General features: G+C 33.1%; 4 protein-coding genes across 4 annotated transcripts; all 4 read right to left on the bottom strand.

Moving 5' to 3' along the window:
• LOC104721831 (protein YIPF6 homolog) lies at positions 4,676–6,932 on the bottom strand. Its single transcript, XM_010439896.2, has 3 exons — positions 6,281–6,932; positions 5,300–5,374; positions 4,676–5,204 (listed from the first exon to the last, which is right to left on the bottom strand). The coding sequence occupies exons 1-3, from the start codon at positions 6,785–6,787 to the stop codon at positions 4,944–4,946; spliced, it is 843 nt and encodes a 280-aa protein (XP_010438198.1). The 5' UTR covers positions 6,788–6,932; the 3' UTR covers positions 4,676–4,943.
• Positions 7,350–8,711, bottom strand: LOC104721830 (xyloglucan endotransglucosylase/hydrolase protein 24). Its single transcript, XM_010439895.2, has 3 exons — positions 8,369–8,711; positions 8,073–8,266; positions 7,350–7,955 (listed from the first exon to the last, which is right to left on the bottom strand). Exons 1-3 carry the CDS (start codon positions 8,630–8,632, stop codon positions 7,607–7,609), a joined length of 807 nt encoding a protein of 268 aa, XP_010438197.1. The 5' UTR covers positions 8,633–8,711; the 3' UTR covers positions 7,350–7,606.
• LOC104721828 (probable xyloglucan endotransglucosylase/hydrolase protein 18) lies at positions 14,253–15,533 on the bottom strand. Its single transcript, XM_010439894.1, has 3 exons — positions 15,184–15,533; positions 14,890–15,083; positions 14,253–14,787 (listed from the first exon to the last, which is right to left on the bottom strand). Exons 1-3 carry the CDS (start codon positions 15,463–15,465, stop codon positions 14,415–14,417), a joined length of 849 nt encoding a protein of 282 aa, XP_010438196.1. The 5' UTR covers positions 15,466–15,533; the 3' UTR covers positions 14,253–14,414.
• Positions 16,617–17,906, bottom strand: LOC104721827 (probable xyloglucan endotransglucosylase/hydrolase protein 18). Its single transcript, XM_010439893.1, has 3 exons — positions 17,557–17,906; positions 17,274–17,467; positions 16,617–17,174 (listed from the first exon to the last, which is right to left on the bottom strand). Exons 1-3 carry the CDS (start codon positions 17,836–17,838, stop codon positions 16,802–16,804), a joined length of 849 nt encoding a protein of 282 aa, XP_010438195.1. The 5' UTR covers positions 17,839–17,906; the 3' UTR covers positions 16,617–16,801.

Genomic DNA, 18,310 nt, shown 5'->3' with positions numbered 1-18,310 from the left:
GAAACCACAAGCTCCCAGGTTGGGCATGATAAACATCAAAAGGGAAAACTTCGATAAGATAAAGGTGTAGACACAACAAAATAGGTCTTCGGCTATGGACCGAGAAAGGATCTGATCCAGGGAGAGTCAAGCGAACTACGAGAGCCAAGACAAAGGAGCAAAACCATGAGTCTTGAGAACTGCCGCTACAGCCAAAAGAGGCGGGATATCGAGAGAGTCGGAACAACGAAAGCAACAAAATCGCTCTTTTGGATTGTCTTCGAGAATAGATCTGACCCAAAGACAACCACCGAAATACAGGAGAGCTTGCCTAAGATATAAAAGTGCCAGATCCGGGAAACCACAAGATCGTCGTAAACTACCTCGCAGTGGCTAAGAGAGATGCAAAGGCACTGAAAAGGAAAAGATCTCACCGATGACGAAATCAAACGGTGGAAAAGACTAATCTGATAGAGCGAGAGAAAAAGAGAAGTCTTATGAAAGGAAGAAATCGTCCGACGCCGGCGAATATGAGCTTCACCGGCATCAGAGAAGTTTGAGATTTTGTTTGTCTCGAGAATAGTGCCTGAGAGCGTTTTTTGTGTGTCTTTTTCTTGTGTAGGAATGTGAGAATACTTTTTTTTTTTTTTTTTAATATTTTATTGAGCAAAAGGTTGAAAGCTTGAATGGTGAAGAATGATGAAAAGAGAATATAAAGGACGGTACCATAGAAATGGATAGGTTATTACTCTTACGCTAAATGAATCGGACAAACAAGTACAACGAGAAAACACCACAAACGACAAGAAATAGTTAAAAAATTTAAAATTAAATACCAAAAGAGGGTAAGTTTTTACGAGACAGCCAAGAACAGATCATCTAGCTGGATTGGTTCAATCTAGTAAGATGTTTTGTTTTATTGATTGGTTCTAGTGTTCAGCTCGAAGGGGGTTTCTAAATATTACTTTGTGTCGTCTACATGTGGTTTCTCTAGTTGCATCAAACTAAGTTTTTTTAATTTATGTCAGAGATGAGAGATCTTTCGAAATTTACAAACGTCCAAAGATATCTGAATGGTAAAACGCAAAAGGATAAGGAACTGTTTTTTCATTATATTTAAGATTAACGCAAAGGATAATGATCATTGTAAATTGGAAAAATGATTACTAACTAACATGACCATATATACAAACAATATAAATATCTTGTTAACTATGTGAACTATTGTTATTACATAAGCATAAGGATATTCATAAACAAACATAGGTTAGGTTATGTGTACAACACCATAAACATCAAATTTTGGCCGGAATCCGGCGTTGACCAGCATTCACCAAAAAAAATTTTCAAAAAAATTTTTTTTTTCTTTTTTCTTAATAATACTTTTTTGTTTTTATGTACTTTTGATAAATAAATAAAAAAAATTAAATAATTTATATAATTTCTTTACAAAAACAAAATAAGAACAAAAAGTTATACAACAAAAAATACAAGAAAATTATATACCAAAAAAATTAAAAGTTATATGACAAACAAAATTTATGATATATCTAGTAACTAATATTGTTAATACAGAAAAAAATAATATAATAAAACTATACCACCAAAATTTTATGTGTAGTAAATTGTTTCATAAAACTATAACAAATATATACCTTTTTATTTTGTATTTTTAAAGGTGGGGGTTTTAAATTTTTTTTGTTTCTTTTTACTTATTCATATGATTATGTCATTTGAAATATATCCAAGACATTACCAACTATTTCTTTGTTTTTAATAAGAAAAACAAAGGAAGAAAATAATGAAAATTCTATTTATTTACATGAAAGACATATATCAAGAAGATAGTTAAAAAACAAAAGTTGATTTTGTAAAATCAAAGGTTGATCTATTAAAAAAAAAAATAGTTGGCAATGCCTTGGATATATTTCAAATGACATAATCTTATAAATAAGTAAAAAAGAAAAAAATATTTAAAACCCCTATCTTTGAAAATACAAAACAAAAAATGATTTTTAAAACGGAAAGGTATATATTTGTTATAGTTTTATAAAAAATCTACTACATATAAAATTTTGGTGGTATAGTTTTATCATATTATTATTATTTTTTTTTGTCAACCATTGGATCACAACTGGCCGGTCCAGTAGCCAAATTCCTACATTCGTAGGAGCCGGGACTCGATCCCGGGTGTGATGGTGCCTTCTACAAATGGACTTACCTTCTGCCACTGCACTAAGGTCACTTCACAGTTTTATCGTATGATTTTTGGTATATTTTCTGTATTAACAAAATTAGTTACTAGATATACCACAAATTTTGTTTGTCATAAAATTTTTGATTTTTTTTGGGACATAATTTTCTTATATTTTTTGTTGTTATATTTTGTTTTTGTAAATTATATAAATCATTTCATCTTTTTTATTTATTTATAAAAATATATAAAAACAAAAAAAATATTTTTAGGAAAAAAAAAATTGAATATTTTTTTCTGGTCAACGCCGGTCAACACTGGTCAACAGCGAATTCCAGCCAAAATTTAATGTTTATGGTGTTGTACACATAACCTATGTTTGTTTATAGATGTCCTTATGTGATAACAATAGTTCACGTAGTTAACGGAACATTTATATTGTTTGTATGTGTGGTCATGTGTTGGCGTATACTTCAACTAGCTGGTAATCATTTTTCCTTGTAAATTTGTAATGTTGTCTTTGAAAAGAAATTGATAAGTAAACTAGTAAAAGCAAAAGGGAACATGAGGGTCTAGTTTAGGGTTTGTGAATGTGACTTACAGTTGGGTTTGTGTTGTTTTGTTGGGACTTTGTGATTTTATTCTTTAGGACACTCGAATTTACGTGGGACACCATTGTTTGTCTACATTTGCATATCAACATCTCTCACCATTATACTCAAAACCCTCTCAACTTTCTTTCACATCTCGATTTAATTAGTCTCCAGCCTTGTATATGAGAATGGATCAAAAACAAATAGTAGTAGTTGTTTAATCGATGTTTCATTTTGCCGACAAAATCAATAGAAAATATTGACGTTTTTCAGATGTTTTAAATTGGTGAGATATGTAAAGGAGATGACACACAATGACAATGACAGTCGATAAGGTCCAAGTTACTAGAATCACTTTTGCAGAACTGTGGAATCTCTCCCCAACACCCAAAACCTTTAATGTATTACTTAATAAAACGAAAACGTTTTCGAAGTAACAGTAAAGTGCTCAAGTAAACGCTAGGTTGAATTAAGTCAAGTTGGTGGTTTATACTGCTCAACTGAACCATTTGTAAGATGTCAAAGTTAATATTCGTACCAAATAGTAAAATGTAGTTTTATAAGAATACAAGTGACTAATAATAATTAAGTATTCTGAAGTTCAAAAACGAAAATTTGAAAATTATGTACGAGTTGAAATATCAATTAGGTGCGTAAAGAAACCATTGGTTGATATTGTGGGGGAAAAAATTGGACGAAAGATTCTGTGCAGAGATCCGTTGGTGATTCTGGATTTGGAGTTTTGTATCCTCTGGTTCCGAACTCTCAACCCCAAAGGGCCAACAATAAAAAATCAATATTAAATGTCAAAAGTTGTAAGGCTATATCAATATTATTATGCAATGTTACAAAGGCATCCTCAAGTACACAATTGGAATTTTATATTACTATTATGCAAATGTTAGGGTTTGTAATGATGGTACCTTCTGAAGCTGACTCTCTTTGGCATTTTCTATTTCAGTTTTCAAAGAAAAATGAGAAGAATCATTCACTTCACTATTAAAACGACGACCATCTCTTTCTCTTTTTTCTTTTGGTCAAAATTGAATCTCTTCTTGTATTTTTTTGGTTCTCCGTTCAAAATTGATAAATTGATGATGTTGGCCTTTGGGGTGATTTTCACTTCACTATTAAGAATATGAAGTATTCGTAAAAATTGGTGTGTATTTGAGAGATCGTCAGATTTCACCTGAAGAGGTAAAAAAGAATAAAAAAGAGTAGTAATAAAAGAAATGACGTAGTACACAAGCAAGCTCTGTCTTCTTACATTATCACTTCGAAAGCCACCCCCCCACTCTCTCTGCCACACTCGTCTACCAAAATTACTTACTACTACCAAACAAAATTTAACAACCTGAAAAGACAAAAAAAAAAAATAATTGAGGGTTGTGTGACACAGAAGCTATAATCTCTAAAATTAAATGCAACTAAATACTCTCTCTGTCCCACAAAAATTGATGTTTTAAAACTTTTACATATTTTAAGAAAACATATTTCATCTAGATTTTTAATTCGTTTCTTATTAGTAGCAAATATTGATTTTTTTTTTTACTTCTGGTTTTCCTAAATTTCCATTGTAATTTCGGCAAATAATGTCATGGACTTTTTAAAATAAATCCACAAATAAAGAAACAAATCCCACTGCTTCACTTTGTAAAACACAACCCAAATTCGAATCTCTTTTTGTGAGATTTGCTTCTCCTCCCTTTGTGAAAGGTCTATTTGGTTAGATTCTTTTAACAAGAGCTTATAGATATTGACGTTGGTCACTAGTATATTCAGTTGCATATTGAAAATGTGAATAATATTGATCTTGCAACAAGAAAAACTTGCATCATAAATGAAATGCTTACTGTGCATATTTTTACAGAAAATTAGTTGATTCCTAATCCTTAATTAAGCTACGATCATCATCAAAGTCTTAATATATTATATATACGTTTCCAAAAAAGAACCGTAAGTTTCATTCATACACGTAAAGCAAAACCATATAAAGTAGTAATGTCGACCAGATTTTTAATCAAAAAGGGTTAAAAGAACATATATTATACATATGATCTCATTAGAACTCGGAATAGTTCGCGGCTGGAGAATTTCACTATATCTACTCTGTACCAAATGATCTCTCACTCTGAATCAAAGAACCAATCTCTGATTTCCCATTTTTCCAGATCGAATCAATCAATGGCAATGATCAAGAAGCCAACAGAGACATACATGAGGAAGACTGGGTAAAGTGCGAGAGCTTTCCTTCTCGGGTTCACGGCGGCACTCATGAAAGGATAAGCGGCCCAAGAGCTCCAGGCAAGAGTCACAGACACAACCACCATTTTGAGTATCACATTGTCCTTCAACATGCAGATCACTGCTCCTACGTCCAGTGGGAATAGACAGTAACCAAGAAGGCTTAGACTTTGGAAGAAGATTATATGTCCTCCCTGAAAATTTCATCAGGATGTTTTAGAGTCAAAACTCACAAGAAGGGAACAGTATGTGACTTTGTACCAATACAAGAATCAAAATGTGTGCTTACCAGGAGCAACACATTTAGTGTGAGGATTACTGCCCCAGCTGCAAGTAATGCAAATGCCACGGCAAACACTTCTGACTGGAAATGACAGAGAAAACGTGAGATCAACGACCATTGCAATAGACAGAGAATAGTTCTTTATTCTAACAGATAAGTAAGGACGTAGTAGTGCCTTATAACTATAGGGATTCAATCCTAGATAACTCCCGCAAATGCTGGGAAGCACAGATTATAAACGAAACTGAAAACAGGGTATTCAATAATATGATGTGGTGGCAACATTCCAACAACGTCAACAACAAACAACACATACACAGCAATTCCATGCCTTTTCAGACACATGATCTAAACCTCAAGTGCATTCCAACACATAAAAAAAGGAAAGCCCTTTATTTTACCCTTTCCTTTCACAGCTTCTTATATGATATACTAATATGTTCACAAATCCTAATAGAAACCATTTCTTGCAAATCTGTGAAGCATTGGCCAGATAAGCTGTGGCTACCTCAGTTCAAGGTGAAAGTGTCTAAATTGTATATCAGATCTAACACATCAAATGCTGCTCATGTAAGTCAAGGGTAGTAAGAAAGCACCAAACTTCATATAAGGACCACATCAAATGCTGCTCATGTCTAGAACTATCAAATCTAACACATCGAAACCACTTCTATGAGCCAAAATCTGACTGCCCGGAAGGAGTAAGAATGTACTGAAAGAATCAAATTTAAGAGCAATGCTACAAGTAACATTCTACAGGAGCTATAAATCTTAACCAATATATCACATTTGAATGCACTTTTACAGTTCTTCATTCCGAATACATGGACATTCCAACTATAAGGACTGCTCAAATCATATGTCAACAGAAATCGCTAAATCTAAGATTCCAAGTTCATAACTTGATCACACAAACGCAAAGCCAGTTCTGCATCCATAAAGGTTCCAATGGAAAAAAAAGCTGAAACCAGAATCTGGAGATCTTACCTTCTTAACCGAAGCAGACCACGAAAGAGTAAGACCCAAGAACACAATGAAGAAGAAGGGTCCCCATAGATCCCAATCCCTAAGAGCTTTCCCAGGATCTTCCCTATACGGATTCGGAAACACCACAAGCTTCAAATTACTAACGATCCGTGACAGATCTCGCTTTACAGTATCCCAAACAGGCTCCGTCAATGTATTCGGAGGAGATCCGAACCCACTCCCTCCGATAGTCTTGGAACCTTCACCTGCTGAAGGAAGCGGCGGAGGAGCTGGAACAGGCATCACCTTCTGAGTGGAAGAAGCAGAAGAAGACGGTGGAAGCGGTGGGAGGTTGGATTGAACGAACGGTGAGGATGAAACGGGAATGGACGGACGGATCGGGCTCGGCGGACGAGCTGGGAGCACGGTCCCGGGACCTGATTGGAAATTATCGCTCATCATATTCTCAATCTCGTCGATGTCTGATTGAGATGATTGATAAAGCGGAATCGTATCGTTGTGCGACATTTTCTTTCTTTACCGGAGAGAAATTGGAAGATTCCGGTGTCGGTTTGTTTGATTTTCCCGGGAAACAAATTAGGTCACAAAAGCTTATGATTTGGGCGAAATTGATTTCAGATCTGACGAAGAAGAAGACTTGTCGAAATTACTAAAAGCGAGAAAAAAAATAATAAAATAAATTAAAAATAAACGTGTGACGCAGTGCTCTTATTAAACGACGACGTTTGCTTCCAACGACGACGTTTTTCACTCACTATTGTGTTATTGGTTTATTTTATTTTTTCTTTTCTTATAAAGAAGTTTTTAAGGAAGTGTCAAGTGTACAAAATTCTCATTATATGAAAACATGTGATTTGTTGATATTTTTATTGAATGTAGGATTATGACATACAAACTCTTTAGTAAATACAAATTTGATAAAGTTGATTTTTGATCTTTTACAATAAGTACATTTAAATAAGAGCTATATAACACGTTTCCTATATATCTTACAATGAAAGTAAATTAAACTATTTAACTAAAAAAAAAGAAATCAATTAAACTGTCATTTTTGTATGTGGAAAAAGAGAAGAAGAAAGAACTATCATTATCTCATAAAAATATTTTTTTACAAATAAAACAGAGACATCTTTTTATCCATATCTTCTATATGAGCAAAGTCACACCATTGCCTTTATTGGACAGAGGTTTACAATGAAAAGAATCGAAAACAAGAAAATAAAAAGGAAATTCTCAAACATAGAAACAAGAAACAGAGCATTCACATAGAAGAAGAAGAAGAAATAGGGGGAGATAGATAAATGAATAAGATATGTAGTTGAGATTCTATGAGCTTGTTGCGCATTCCTTAGGGGCCTGTGGGAACCTCTTACGGTCGGTGCAGTAGTTGTAGATCATGTAATTCTTCTGGACCCATCTTAGTCTAGCTTGGCTCGTTGAATCCATCTGTTGAGTATACCAATTGGAGTTTGGTTTCGAGTCGATCTTAATGTTTCTGTAAGAAGCCATGAATGGAGCTTTAGACCAATCTGTTTTAACAAGACCGCCTCTAGTTGCCCAGTCGTCTGCGTTCCATAAACTTGCGTACATCCTCATCGGCTTGTTTTTGGGGAACAAGACTCCGATCGACTCAGAGTTTTTAAACTCTCTGATTGGTGTGTCATCGACGGTCAATCTGATGAGGACAAAAAGAAGAACAGAACGTTTTAGGGATGATTAATAAAAAAAGTTTAAAAAACCTAATTAGGGTTTAGTTACGTGTATGGAAAGAAAGGTGAGATTTTTAGTTTACATGATTCTTTGAGGGTTCCAGAGGATTGAGTAAGTGTGGAAATTCGCGGTTGGGTCAAACCAGAGATGGAACTGTTGCTCCTTGTCACCTTTGCCTTGAGTGTAAACATTAGTGTGTAAAGTATAAGGATCTCCAGTCATATTACCCAAGAACTCAAAATCAATCTCATCCCAAGTCGATCCTTCAGATTTTAGCTGAAAATTAAAAAAAAAACGAACAAACACATAAATATTAAGATAAGCTCTTTATAAATCAAACCCAAATCAATTTAAAACTCATATAGAAAGTAATCTTACGTAAAAAGTTGTGACAGTTCCTGCTGAGTTACCAGGAACGAGCTTAATCTGCATATCAATCTTACCAAACAAGTACTCTGTTTTGGATTGAAAGCCAGAACCAGAGGATTTGTCCAAGGAGAGAGTAAGAAGCTGGCCGTTGTTGAGTATCTTCCCACGGCCATTTCCCCAAGCTACGTTGACGTCGCTGTTAAAATCAGCAACGGAGGCTGAAAACGCCGCCAAGATAAGAGCCGTGAAGAAGAATATTTTGAAAGGAGACATTGTTTTTATAATATGTGTGCGTACGTGTGGGTGTGTTTAAGGGGGTTTGGTGAGGAATGTGAGGAAGAGAGAAGAAGGGAGAAAGGTATATATAGTGGGGGAGAATAACATAAAATAAATGAGAAGAAGAAGAGAGTGGGTGAACAAAAGGAGGCTAATATCAAGACAATTGCATGCAAGATGTGTTACAGCTGGAGTCTCGAGTATACCTCCTCCATCATTTGGTAAGCAGATTATGTTTTATCATCCTTAATTTGGCTTTTAAATGTTATAGTAAATATAACATAGGCATATTTGTTTGGAAGATATTCATGACCGACTAAAATATCAGAATTGACGCAAACCAAAGTGGTATCTAAAATTATGTAGTGTGTTTGAAAATACAGTAAAATCTCTATAAATTAATAATGTTGGAACTGAGACATTTTATTAATTTATAGTGATATTAATTTATTCATAAATTAATAATTATTATTTTATAGTGTAAATTAATAATTATTAATTTATAGATATATTTTTAATTGTTTATTTTTTAAAAAATTATGAATTGGAACAACTATAGTAAAATAAGATTAAACTTTCGGATGTTATAAATTTTATGGTTTAGGAATTGAACTTGTAATATTTAAAAAGCACTATTTACAATAAATTACAAATATTATAGACAAATTTACTTATACACATGAGCCACATAAATTCAAATCTATGAATAATAATATCAATTCTCCTATTTTAATAATCTGTCAAATTATCAAATTGTAAATGATGCATATCTAAAAATTAAAACTTTAAATTTAATTATTTGTATGACATGTTATAAAATATTTTAGAGATATTATTATAGGTTGAAAATACAATATTACAATTGTTCTATAGAATTGAGTTTTAGGAGAAACATAAACTATTATATTAATATATATATATATATATATAAATTTACATAATTATTAATTTATGATATTATTGAGACCATATTTTATAAGGAGATTTCGAAAAAATTATTATCTTATTATCTTATCGAATATTGTTAATTTTTACACTGATCCGACTTGGGACCAGCAAAATTTATTAATTTATAGTGTTTATTAATTTATAGAGTATTAATTTATAGAGGTTTTACTGTATAACATTATAACAAAAATTAAAAGTTAAGAGGTCAGTTTCTTTAGACTCTAGCAATATAAGTAAATGCTATAATAGTTTTTGTTTCTGTGTGCAATAATTTCATAATATGTTTGATTTTTATTTTAATAATATGGTTTGCTATATAATTGGTTGCGTGCTTTGTAATTTCTATATATTTTTACACGTCTCTCGGTATTTCAAATGTGTTCATACATCTTAAACCACTACGTAGAGGCCTGGCTATAGGTAATAGGGAGGATAGAAGAAATAAGAGGTCTAAAGATATATTACGTGTGGAATTGTTCGACTTTAAATTCTCGAATTTAGTTGAAATTTTTTTAAAGAGAGAATATGTCTTGTGAATATATCTTTTTCTCTAAATATTTTCGATTATTTTTCAAGTTTGTATGTATCCAATTATTGGGTCGCCACTGGACCATGCTTTAGGAACAAAACAACTTGCTCCGACTCACGTCGAACATTTCTTTGGATATTTTAACGTAAAGTTTTTTTAATCTTACAATTTTTTTCCCAATATTATTATGATTTGATGATGTGATTAATATATACATATGTGTATGTGAATTGACAATAGAAGCAACGAAGAAAAGTTTGAGTTTAGTGTATGGGTTAAAGATTTGATGGCGTTAGCAAGTACCACCACACACGCTTTCTTGTAAATAGAAAGGGTCAATTTCTTTTGGTTGGTCACTAATTAATGATGGGGGTCAATTAAGATGTGTCATTGCAAAATAACAAAACGATGATCAATATGTGTAACCATACCTATCGGTCTACTTTATTTGTTTTCATTCTAATTCTCTAAAATGTTATAATTATTGATGATGTATAATTTTGTATACGTAAATAAAGCTATATCGAACCAAAGTAAAGCTAAGTAATTATTGAACCAAAGTAAAGCTAGCTGAACTATATAGTAGTATTTATTTGTATATATATATTTTTTAAAACGCAACACTAGGACATACATGTATAATCATATATTTATATACTCAAAATGCATGTACGCATTAGTGGTTTTGGTTAGAGTGGTTTTATTTTTGTTGATCAAATGAAGAAATTTAATTTGATTGGTATACACTCATTTGACAAATTAAAACAGCTGTCCACAGTACTTAAGCTATAGAATTAAATCTGAGGAAACCACAAATAAAAGAAATTTAATGTCGAGAGACGTGTAAAAATTTAATGTCGAGAGACAAATTAAAATGTCTATGAGGACAACTACTGATATTTATTGGAAATGATCATGAATATGAGTGGTCCAAACTCAAAGGCTATTTTTTCAAAGCACCAAAGCTATTTTTTATCGTCATTGTTCATATAAAGGAACAAGCATTATTTGGTATTTCCAACTTTTTGCTATTTTTGTCTTCTGTTTTGACGCCAAAAAATAGTAATAAGTGGTCAAAAATTATTTCGTAAGAAATCATATTGAGTTTTCACATCATTGCCAAACAATATCATAAAATTTAGTATAGAATATCAACAAATACAATCGTTCCATACTACACGTTTGAATATTATTCTAGTTAAAAGCTAATTCGACGAGAAGTATTCAACTCTTACATATCCTACCAAAAATTATAATGTATGAGATTTGATATTTTCATAAAATGTTTCTAAAAATATAGTATTGAGATTCTCTTCGGTAACATTAATGATAATCAAGACCAATACATCGAGTGTCTATCATTTGTCTAACTTGTGTTAATTTGTTTTACACTGTCATGACTTGAGGTAAGTAGAAAAGACAGTTTGGGTTTAAATAGTAGTATATACTTTTGAGGATGTAATAGTATGGACTATGGAGTCATGGACCATAATACATATGGGGATAGCTACGTAATTAAAGCGAACACTATTACTAGAAGTTAATATATACATACGAATATGATTCATTGGATGAAATTTCTTGACACGGAAATTTGGATTTGGACGGCCTAACCAAACGTCAACTTGGTCCCATTACTCCTTACAGCTGTATCATTTTAGAAATTAATTAATTAAGTGTAATGGCTCATCATCAATTCTTAATCAAGGGCCTAATCTCAATATTAACTCAACCATATAATTTCATTTTAACGAACCCACATCTCGGACAACTAAGTCTGGTCTTGTCAATTCCGGGATCAATAAATGTTATTGCGTTATCTTATTTTTGAACACTATAGTGCTTAATTTAATTCATCAGTTTTCTGGATAACCATTTCTTTTGGGATTTTGTTTTTTAAAGTACGTTGTTACCAATTCAAATTCAATCCTAAATCATCAGTTCAAAATTTTTGAGGATAATTTGGAGGATTTATGATTGTACTGATGGATATATATGTTCGAAAGATTTTAGGTTATAGACTGTCAACTTTATAATCATACCATGTTATAGTAGAACGTATATCACCACAATATGTTATAGTAGAACGTTGTTATCAACTCGAACTCAATCCTAAATCATCAGTTCAAGTTATTTCTAAAAGGATGATTTGGAGGATTTGTGATAAAATGATGGATATGTTCGAGAGACTTTTAAGTTATCTACGGTCAACTTTATCATCGCACATGTTATAGTAGAACGTTTATCACCACAATACAATTCATATTAAGTGATACTTAGATGTTTTCAAAAATATTATAGAACGTTGTATACAGTAACAGTTTGATAATTCAGAGTTATTGTCTAGTCATTTTAAAATCTTGAAAATACGTTAACATATTATTTCCTTAAAAACTATGTATTAGTCAAGTATGATCACGGCAGATGAGACTGATGACGATGGATTCGTCAATGCATGTCAAACTATAAAAGAGTTGTCGTCTCACCACGCAACCACACATTTATTTAGAAAATAAAAGTTTATTGAATGACATTTGTTACAGAACAAATTGTGCCTAACCAAATTTCTCTGTGTGTTTATTTACTAAAATAATTGGCGGAATGTCATTTTCATAAAGTAGTAACCTATCTAAACGGATAAGCGTAATTAGTAACTGGTGCATCAATTATTTTGGTTTGTCCTTTCCTTTAGGTCCCTTGTCTTTTTCAAACTTTGTTATGGACTTATGGCCTATATATTAATTAAGTATGTTACTATGATCACTTCTCTGGACTCGATCTAATCATCACTAATTAAAATATTGTTAGCCACTTGTTAAATAGTGATTTCACATTGGATGAACATCACCAAATATTCACTTATTGTAGGTCTATGACTTCATAGCGCTAATATTAATTCTCATGATATCAAATAAGCTACTATCACAAAGTATTTATAAATATACAATGACTTAAACTCTGTCTCTGACTAATTAGACTATGTGAACGTTTGATTACGAACTTTTGCTTTGGAAATTGGTTACAATTTTATTATTCTGTAGTATTTTATAATGTAACCAAATGTTTTCTCTTAAAACGATGCATGGGGTGACAATCTCGATCTTACTGATACCAAATGTTTTTCTTTTAAAATTGATTTCTCTAATATGCTAACATTAGAAGTAAATTTATTGCATGACTTTATATGATCATGGTTTAAAATACGTTTAGCATATCATTTTTGATATAATTCTGTCTAAACATGATTTTTTTTTCATCAGTCATTCCCTTGGAATCATTTCTAACCACAAATGCGATAAATCTAGCCGATAATTATAACATAAGAGCTTTTTAAAACCCAAGTTCTGCGTATGTACAAATCATTATAGTATTCTCTGATCAGTTAATATTAAATTTTAATCATGCATGGACGGTCCGAGAAGAACCTGCCCTAGAAGACTTTTGAAGTAGAGATGAGCATTGACTTGTAGGTCAATCAATATATGGTTTAATATTATTCAGAACCAGCACTTTCAATTTTCAAACACAATGGTAATAATTAAAAAATATCTGCTGTGGGGCAGTTTTAATGAAAACTACGGAATGATATAAACTAGTACTAAACTCGTGTGTTTTTATCTTTTCGAGAATACAAGATTTTGTTCATGTCAAATGTTTTTTGACATTGCATTTTTTACCTACTGTGGTTAGTACAAACTTTGGTTAATGTTTACAAAAAGCACATACTAGAAAACTGACTAATAAAGCCTTCAAAAGATTAGGCCCAAACGGTCCATTCTGCAAGGCAGCGGGAACGACAGACCAACCGAAGGATGATGGTATATATTCAGGGAAGAGGCCCGAAGTCTGATTGTTGTGTCAATCGAGTCCACAAATATGTGAGTATGGCGATGTAGTCTCTCAATCATTTATCTCACGCCAATTCATTAATATATCACTCAGAAATTATTAAGACTATAGTGTTCTAACTCAGGAGAGTATTAAAGTACCTTCATATCAGATAGATAAATTCTTCTTCATATTAGTAAAGCCTATGAATTATGTTCTTTGTAAGCTGTCTTGTAAAATTAGTGAACCTCTCTCAGTGTTGATTTTTTTTTTACAAATCTAATGAAACCAATTAAGTTCACAAAATGAAAGCGTTTTTCAATAATTTAATCTTATTCCTTCTTAAAACACATCTTACAGAAACAACACATATAGTATATGAGCAACAAATGAATGATAAATGATAGATATAAACCATTTGAGTTACAAAGGCAATGGCAAGTAACTTATTTAACGAATCAAAGAATCAACAATTTAGCTGCACTCTGCAGGAACACCTCGAGGAAATCTATTTTTATCGGCGCAATAGTTGTAGACCATGTACCTGCTCTGTACCGCTTTCATTCTTGTCTGGCTGTTTGAATCTAGTTGTTGAGTGAACCATGGAGAGTTTGCCGGACAAGATGATTTTCCATTAGCCCATACACACCCATCGACATTGTAGTTTCTGTAGAAAGCGGTAAAAGGAGCTTTTGACCAATCTGTTTTCTCTAACCCTCCTCTTGTGGCCCAGTGCTCGGCTTCCCAGAGACTGGCGTAGAGCCTCATTGGTTGGCTTGTTGGGAACGGAACTCCAATTGACTGGGAGTTCTTGAACTCTCTAATAGGAATTCCATCAACTGTAAAACTGAAAGAGAGAGGAAAAAAAAAGAGAATGTCAGTTCATGAGCTCATAGCCTTAAAAATTGTAAAAACATACAATGTATGAGGGATCAAAGGTTGAGCTTACATAATCCTTTGGGGGTTCCATGTGATGCAGTAAGTGTGAAAGTTAACGGTTGGGTCGAACCATAGATGAAACTGTTGTTCTTTGTCTCCTGAGCCTTTTGTGTAAACATTAGTATGGAGAGTATACGGATGACCGCTTATGTTTCCTAAGAACTCAAAATCGATCTCATCCCATGTAGTTCCAGGAGATTTTAGCTACACAAAGTCATCATAAAACACCAACATACTCAATATATGTAATCTAAGGAACTTCAAAAGATGACAAAAAAATGCTTTGTTACTGTATGTAACTTACATAGAATGTTGTTACTGTTCCAGCAGAGTTACCAGGGACAAGCTTCATCTGAACCTCGGCTTTGCCATAGAGAAACTCCTGGTGGGACTGAAAGCCGGATCCAGAGGATTTGTCGAGCGAGAGAGAAAGAAGCTTTCCATCTCTGTCACGAACCTTTCCACGGCCATCACCCCAATGTATCTGAACGTCTTTGTGGAAGCTACCCGCATATACATGCACAGATTGTGCCGCAAAGAGAAACAAAACCAAGAATACAAAACTTGAACCACAAGAAAGCTTCATTGTTGTGGATTTCTGGAGGAGTATTGATGTATCTAAAATGTATTGTTGATGAAAGTTTGAGGTAAGTGACATTAGTTTATATAGCTGCTGGAAATGGCAAAGGAAAAAGAGATGGAAGGTTCATGGTTTTGATTATTAAATCGTGGGCTGTATTCTAGTTGGCTCATTAGACCTCTTTGTTGGTTGTTACAAAGTGAACCCAATAAAATAATAATTTCATTACTCGTTTATTGTTACAAAACAGAGAAAATAATGTATATAGACATTTGAACAGCACATGCTGGTCCCGCGTTGAGATCATTGTCAACACTGCTTCGACTTTTTGACCTGAGTGCAAACCCTCCCCACCGCATAGAGGGTTCAAATACTAATATTTGCATTTTAATAAGTCTACTTTTATATTTGTTTATATTGTTGATTGAATTGAAATATATATATATAGCTTTGATTGGCTTAAAAAAATTAAGTCCCAAAATATGTAGCTTTGAGTAAATTTTTGGGATTTTATGTAATTATGTTCATCACCTATATAAATTAAATTGAAAGATATTTGATGGACATATACTTACATAAAATCTCAAAAATATACTCATAAGTCAGAAGACGATATGTTAAAAAAAAATAAAAATTGTTAGAAAGGATTCAATTTTTTTCTTTCTCTAACAACTTTATGAATTACTGAATTAATATATCTACCGATAAAGATAAAGCGAAGTTTCCTTAAACTTAGATATTAACTGTCATTAGCTCATTTTTTAAGTCATGGTCAATATCATTGACCTCCCAACATAAAAAAACATCTTTTTTTTTTGGGTATTCGTATATCTGATTTAATATCCATTTACAAGTGAGAATAACCTCTACAACGACTGAGATTGGAAGCCACTTTTAAACCTATCTAGAAACCTTAACATTTAACATAGATCAAGTCAAATGTTCCTAGCTATTGAACAAAAACAAAAATTTATGTTATAATTTGACTGTCCCAAACATATGTATTTTAATTTGAAACTTGGAACTCTCATCCGTCATCCATCTAGTAAGCTTATTTTTATTTATATATGTCCTTCAAAAATCATTCTTGTAAATTTTAGTAATGAATTTCTCAGTGCACTCCATGTTTACGATTTTCACAAACCAAGAAAAGCTGATTAAGTTTTAGACGCAAAAACTCTTTTTTCCATAATTTATTTTATTTGCTTACTTAAAAGCTTACTACAGGCACAGCGCGAACACACACATATATGAGCAACAATTAATAAATGAAAATAATAGATAGAATATTTGAGTTACGTAATGCAAGGTGACGTATTCACGAATCGAAGAATCAATATATTTAGCTGCACTCTGGAGGAACACCTCGAGGAAACCTTCTTTTATCAGTGCAATAGTTGTAGACCATGTATTTACTTTGTACACCTTTCATCCTTGTCTGACCATTCAAATCAAGTTGTTGGGTGAACCATGGGGAATTTGCAGGACAAGATGATTTTCCATTAGCCCATACACATCCATCGACATTGTAGTTTCTGTAGAAAGCAGTAAAAGGAGCTTTTGACCAATCGGTTTTCTCCAACCCTCCTCTTGTGGCCCAATGCTCGGCTTCCCACAGACTCGCGTAGAGCCTCATTGGTTGGCTCGTTGGGAATGGGACTCCACGTGAGACGGAGTTCTTGAATTCTCTAATAGGAATTCCATCAACTGTGAAACTGAGAGGATAAATGAAAAAGAGAGTGTCAGTTCATGAGCTTATAGCGTCAAGATTTATAAGATTATACGCCATACAAGGAATCAAAGGTTACACTTACATAATCCTTTGGGGATTCCATGTGATGCAATAAGTGTGAAAGTTAACGGTCGGGTCAAACCATAGGTGAAACTGTTGTTCTTTGTCTCCTGAGCCTTTTGTGTAAACATTAGTATGGAGAGTATACGGATGACCACTTATGTTTCCCAAGAACTCGAAATCGATCTCATCCCATGTAGTTCCCGGCGATTTTAGCTACACAAAGTGATCATAAACACCAATATACTCAATATACGGAATCAAAGGAATAACAAGTGATGAGTTCGAAGTTGTATGTAACTTACATAGAATGTTGTTACTGTTCCAGCAGAGTTACCAGGAACAAGTTTCATTTGAACCTCAGCTTTGCCATAGAGAAACTCCTGGTGGGACTGAAAGCCGGAACCAGAGGATTTGTCGAGTGAGAGAGAAAGAAGCTTTCCATCTCTATCGCGAACCTTACCGCGGCCATCACCCCAATGTATTTGAACGTCTTTATGGAAGCTACCCGCATATACATGCACAGATTGTACCGCAAAGAGAAATAGAATCAAGAAGGAAAAACTTGTACCACAAGAAAACTTCATAGTTGTAGAGCTCTCGAGGAGTATTGGTTTATCTCAAATGTATTGTTGATGGAAAACTGAGGTAAGTGACATGAGTTTATATAGTGGCTTGAAATGACAAGAGGAAAAAGAGATGGAAGGTTCATTGGGTTGATGATTATTGATAATCTGCTATTCACTAGCTGGCTCATACGACATGTTGGTTTGTTACAAGTGAACCTAATAAAAATATATTTTCATTACTCGTTTATTGTTACGATTCGATATATACAGATTAAAGTATATTGACATTTGTAGCTCACATGATGGTCCCGCTTTGAGGTCATTGTCAACGCGGCTTCGACTTTTTGACTCGAGCGCAAACCCTCCCCGCCGCATGGAGAGTCTATATTATTTTACGACCCGGGCCCACACCACTCTTATAGATATTGTTTCGTTCCAAAAGAGTGAACGGTAATATAATGATTGCTAATAGTATTTATTATCATCTTAA

The sequence above is a fragment of the Camelina sativa genome, chromosome 11 (genome assembly GCF_000633955.1).
Source record: "Camelina sativa cultivar DH55 chromosome 11, Cs, whole genome shotgun sequence".
Classification (NCBI taxonomy): Eukaryota; Viridiplantae; Streptophyta; class Magnoliopsida; order Brassicales; family Brassicaceae; genus Camelina; species Camelina sativa.
Note: the sequence above shows the minus strand (reverse complement) of the source record. Positions and strands in the feature narration are given on the sequence as shown.